The sequence below is a fragment of the Portunus trituberculatus genome, chromosome 38, assembly GCF_017591435.1.
Source record: "Portunus trituberculatus isolate SZX2019 chromosome 38, ASM1759143v1, whole genome shotgun sequence".
Taxonomy (NCBI): domain Eukaryota; kingdom Metazoa; phylum Arthropoda; class Malacostraca; order Decapoda; family Portunidae; genus Portunus; species Portunus trituberculatus.
In genome coordinates this window covers 26635722-26641705 of record NC_059292.1, presented here as the reverse complement: position 1 = coordinate 26641705, position 5984 = coordinate 26635722, and the positions used below count along the sequence as shown (strand labels likewise).

The following is a 5984-nucleotide window of genomic DNA, read 5'->3' as shown; positions in this document are numbered from 1 at the left end:
TGTGTGTATGGGATATGTTGGTTTGCTGAACGACCCGTGCAATCTCTCTCTCTCTCTCTCTCTCTCTCTCTCTCTCTCTCTCTCTCTCTCTCTCTCTCTCTCTCTCCCGGGAAATAGGGGTGAAAAGAGAAAATAGTGAGGAAATATTTAGAAATACCGATTATGATAGGTATTTTGGAGAGAGAGAGAGAGAGAGAGAGAGAGAGAGAGAGAGAGAGAGAAAATCACCATCTGTATCGCCATTGTTCGCATCCACAGCTGACTCACTCCCTTACAATAACTAATGACTGTTATAACACTTACTGGAGTCACCGTGGGCTGAGGGAGGGAGCGAGGCGAGAGACAATGATGCGGCCTTGGTATAATCCGTCCCCTTGACCTTGCTCGCTCCCTCGTCACCATGAATATGTTGGTACTTAAACGAACGCTGCTTCCCGCTTCGTCATCTGTGGCTACATTACTCACACACTCCTCTAGGGAAGACTGTAAACAGAAGAGTTTGCTATCAGTGTGTTGCTCTCTTCTTCGCGTGAATAAGCTGTTTATAATGGATTCGAAACAGAATATAATGGGTTCGAATTGGAAATATGGGTTCTTGCAAGATGTAATGGGGTTAAAGAAGAAGTAATGGTTCAAACAGGAGATAATGGGTTCCAGCAAGAAATAATGAGTTCAAGCAGAAAACATTGGGTTCAAGTTTTGACAAAGTAAGATCAGAGAGAGAAAAAAAGGAATTGATCTTTCAACTATATAGTAGACGACGAATTGTTAGTGCAGAGTCATTAGCGAATATCAAGAGAAGATTAGACAACTTATGAATGATGATGATGGATGGAAATATGCTTTAAACATGGAGTGCCGCGTGCAGACCTGATGAGTTCTTGCAGCTTTTATGTTCTTATGTTCAATTGTTGGCGTACATAAGAAAATCAGGCAGCTGTAATATAAGACAGCTTGACTACACTTGGCAGTTCATGTATAGCTACTCGTATGTTCATATATGTTTATCTGTCATTATTGTTCATGAATTATTTTAATCTTCTCTTAAAGTTCATTATCAAGTACTTGAAACCTAATTAACGAGTCTATTATCTATCTCATTGTTTAAGATGGAATTACTGCAACGTAGTGAGTACAGCTAGTTCAAAATTAATATTCAGCATCTACAAAATTGTAAAGCTGCCCTCGTACACAGTATTTCTTCCCCAGCGAGGTGCAGAAGGGTAGAATGATGCATACCAATGTCCGCATTACAGTCGAGGTGTGGTCCTTCCTGGTGGGTGTGAGCTTATCTGGCGGAGCAGTTCACTGGGCACTGCAGAGGTTCCGTCGCCGCCTATTGCAAGGGACCGGGACAACAGAGGTGAGGGACCCGGCGGGCAAGAGTTATGCCTCCGCTCTGCTCTACACCACCGGGGTCCTTCTACAGAATCCGCCCTTCAAACTCCCTAGAAACCTTACTGGCCAGGTAACATTCATTCAGACTTTTATGTCCCTGACGTGTGAACGAGCACATAGGACAGTGTTGTTGGTGTTCATGTAATGCAGTCATTGTAGGCAGGCACGACCTCAGGGTCAGTCATGCTGGAATTAGAGGTGCCGTTACGTGGAGGGACCAGAATGGTGATCTGAACCGGCTGGCCAGGGTTGCTGCTGCTGCTGCTGCTTCTATCTGACAGCATTCATGCGCATCAAGAGTCAACTCACTTCTTTATTACCGAGTATAGCTGCAAGATGTCAGGCTGAGTTGCAGCTTCGTTTATGAGGCAGCTTAATGAAAAGCCTGAGGAGATTCCAACAGTCACGTGTGCACAGATGCTGGTGGGGTGGTGGCTACTGTTTGGCCTGTTGACAGCGGCTACCTACCGGTCTTCTCTGATCGCCCACCTATCGGTGCCGGCCATGAGCGCGCCTGTGGACACTTTCGAGGAACTGATAGGCCGTGCTGGGTGGTCTTGGGGGCTGGAGCCAACATATGGCGCCGAATGGGAATGGTTCAAGGGTAGCGCTTCGCCCACCGTCAGGAAGGTCTTCCAGGGAATCGAGGTACGTATAGTACAATGAATGTTCTTTTCGTAATTAGGAAGCAATGGTCATGCAAATAACACGGATTATTCTTCACAATGACCCCACCTCTCTCGTCAAGGTACTGCCAACCAAGGAGCACCTGCAACGTGTCATGGCGGGCAGCCACGCCCTTCTCACCTGGAAATTTTACATTCAGTCCCTTATCGCCTCGCGCTTCACTGACGCCAGCGGCTACACTCCCCTCTACATTGGCCGCTCTCAGCAGTACGTCAGCACCGGCTACGGTTGGGGCTTCAGGTGAGTCTCGCGGGAAGCAGCAAAACAGCGCGAGATGACTCGATCGATAACCTCAGGAAAGTGTCTAAAAACAGCGAAATCACTGCGCAGCAGAGACAGATGTTTGTTTATCTCCTACAGGAAAGGCGCACCGTTCCTCCGCCGTATAAATGAAGTAAAGCAGTGGCTGCTGGAGGCAGGACTCGTCAACTACTGGCTGGATGACCTCATCCAGGCCTCGGCGCAGGCAGCCAGGATGAAGCAGGCCGCGGCAGGGGGTACGGAGCAGGTGTGTTGGAGACTGGAGAGGGAGCTAACCTGCCTTTTTATACCTTAAGGATACTTCATCTTCATTACATATATACCGATTAAAATAGACATTGAATTGCACATATGTTAATGTAACAAATATTTTTTCACTATTAATTAAAGTGAACAGATTTTCCTGATGTAGTGACTAATCAATTTTAATGTCTGAATACATAATGATTCCAACGAACCGTGCATCGTGTTAATGAAAATGTATAGAGGGGCTGATAATGTCGAAGAAATACTGATGACAAAATAACAAGTAATACCTTCACACAGAAAGAGCAGGCCAGGGCGGCAGAGGACGGGCGCTTGGTGCTGGGATTGGGTCACCTGCAGACTGCTATGTACCTCCTGGTGGTGGGGTCCGGGTTTGCCTTCCTAGGCCTGCTGGGGGAACTGGTCTTGCCCCATCATTGAGGATGCCTACACCAGGAACTAAACTCCGCCTCATCATCCTGGAGTAGTGGCAGTTTCCTTTTGTTCCCGAGACTTGCATATTTTCATCACGAGTCTCTGATGTTCTCGTAGCAGCCTGTAGCGTCACTGGCTCAGGAAGAATAATATATCGACCTCAAATTACCTGCCACGTGTATTTTTTTTTTCAGATATCATGAGAACACTCTCTCTCTCTCTCTCTCTCTCTCTCTCTCTCTCTCTCTCTCTCTCTCTCTCGAACACGTGCTCCACATTTACTATTCAAATACAAACTTTTATTTCATTTTACTGTTTCCTTTTTAACCTTGGTTTCATCATCTAATGGTCAAAACATGAACTATCTTTGTTTCTAAATATTTTTCATGTCCCTATCTTGGCAAGTAAATCGTAGCTCCCAAAACAAACGAGCGTATCTCAGTTTTTGGCAAGATTAAGAGATTACCACCACCAGATTACTTGCGGTGAGATCTGCAGAATTGTTGAAGTGGTGTGTGAAGTGCATTAGTTTTGGAGATATGAGGCTTTCATCATATATGTATCTCAAATTGAGACGAATATTTCTGTGACAAAGAGGCGTATGTTTAGATAAGCTAATTTATTACGATACCCTGTCACCATGTAGAATGGGCGTATGCCGAGATCCGCTTGTTTGTGTTAACTCGAGCGGTATGTTCAAACAATTTTAATTTAGATACCCATACATTCCCTGGTAATCCCATTTTCCTTTTAATGATAAAAAAAAAAAGTCATATGCAGGAGTTCAATTCATTAACTATGAAACAGCGACTTCCACAAACTGCAAAAGAGGATCCTCCTAAATTGTATTCTCAACCTCCCACAATTGCAAAAGACAAGTATGATGACTTAAATGTCGCGGTGTACAAGTGCCTTCCCAGGAGTTAAGGTGTCTGAATATGTGAGTTTTTAAAAATCTTTGCCACACTGAGACTGATGGAAGTGGTGCATTCTATGAGTGACACATTCTTTTATCATTGTTTGCTCCAAAGAGAACTTTCAATGAGTCATGTGATTAAGTGAATAATACCTTAATATGGAAAGTGTAAAAACACTGTGAACGTATATTTTCATGGTTTCTTTATTATTGCATTCCTGATCTCTGAATATTGTAACAAAAGATTATGATTACTTATTGTTCCTTTGCAAAGGTGCCTCATCAATAGTTTTAAAGTATCTGGGTGTGATTTTTTTTTTCTAAGGCAGGTGATTTGATGAGTATTCTTTATCATTGTTTGTTTCAAAGATAACTTTGGATGCTTTTTGTAAATAAGGTGATTAGATTACTTTATCTTAAAATGTTTAGTATGAAAATATCAACAAAATGTGTATTTGCTTAGTTTTGTATTGCTTATGAAATACTGTAAAGGAATAGGAAAAAGTGGAATCAAGATTTTTTAAGCAAAAAGCAAGCATGAATGTTCTCTCATCAACATTATACATTTTCATTTAATTTTTCTTAATTACAAGTATTACAGTAAGCCCCCGCACTTGGCGAATTAATTGGTCTAGCGAAACTACCGCCAAATGCTAATTTTGCCAAGCACGAGTTCTTCATACCATATAAATTGCCTAAGAAATGCCTCAATCAGCCTTGGGTCATTGCCAAAGTCCCTCTTTTGACCCCTAAAATACCATCTTTCGAGCTGAAATAAAATCTTTTGCCTTCACATATTAGAACACATGTACAAAACAGACCAATAAACGATAAATAAAAGCTAATAAGACACGATATAAAGGCTGTAACTAACCTGACTCTGGTACATCTAATGCTCTAAATATGTCACTGTTTCTGCCTCAATCGTCTATCATCTTGATAATTTTCTCCTTTTCACTCACTCCGTACGATTTGTGATGCTTTCCTTGTCTGTACTCCCGTTTTTCCACCCGTTTCCCTTGCCCACTTTCGTCCTTGATGCCACCACCATTGTCCTTAGTCCTTACGCCCACCGGTACCGCCTGTTTCGATGGTAGAGGCCATGTTGGCAATACATCGCCAGAATTCGTTCCTACGCTAGCAGAACAGAGGGTAGAAGAAACAAAATGGCAGAAAGGGACTTTCACACTGCGTTCTGATAGGTTTAGAGAGAGGTCTGACGTCACCGGGGAGCCGCGTGGTTCGGCGTGCGGCCGCCTGGGAACAACCAAGATTGAATTCAAATCGCCAAGCGTGCACTCGTGGCCTGTGGCCACCCTACCGCCAAGCTGAGATTCGCCAAATGCGGGGGCTTACTGTACAACTTTCATTTTCACTTATGAAAATACCCAATTATTCAAGTAGTTGCTATTCATTTTGGATGCATCCATGCATTAAGTCTTTAGATGAGAACCTATAGAGATGTTAATTCCCACACAAAGATTAATAGTGATCCATTTGGTTCCAATAAAGTAATAAGTTCATTTCACACTCATGTTGTTTATTACTACATCTTAAACATTTTTCAGCTCCTTTAGGCTTTCATCTCATATTCTCATAACATGCAGTGTGGTACAACATGCTCATTGAGTAAGTATTCAGAGTTATATAAGACATAGATTACATTACTTTTTGGTGTAACTCAGTGATAATCTGAAGGATCACAATTTACCATGTCAGAAAAATGCTTGATTAAAAAGACAAAAAGGCGTAAGCAAGCATTCCACTTTCAGAAAACTTTAGGTCACAAGACAAACAAGCGTATCATCTTTTACCCCCTAAAAATACCTAAAAACTCCATCTACATAACTTTAAAACTATTCCAGTAGTAAATGAAAGCATATAGTAAAAAACTTCCAATCGCTCTCCTAAAAAAACAGCAAAAACTGAGATACGTCACTTCGTTTTGGGAGCCGCGAAATGCATATCTGGTCAATGCATACCTTCCTTCTTAAGCCACACTGTTCACCACAGGCCACCCTCTTCTACCTTCTCCAACACC

At 42.5% G+C, this 5984-nt stretch overlaps 1 protein-coding gene across 1 annotated transcript; it reads left to right on the top strand.

Annotated features, from left to right (window-relative positions):
- The first annotated feature begins 1167 nt into the window (after nucleotides 1-1167).
- On the top strand, nucleotides 1168-3033 carry LOC123514941. Its single transcript, XM_045273210.1, has 4 exons — nucleotides 1168-2046; nucleotides 2147-2325; nucleotides 2446-2593; nucleotides 2893-3033. The coding sequence occupies exons 1-4, from the start codon at nucleotides 1762-1764 to the stop codon at nucleotides 3031-3033; spliced, it is 753 nt and encodes a 250-aa protein (XP_045129145.1). The 5' UTR covers nucleotides 1168-1761.
- Nucleotides 3034-5984: the final 2951 nt, after the last annotated feature.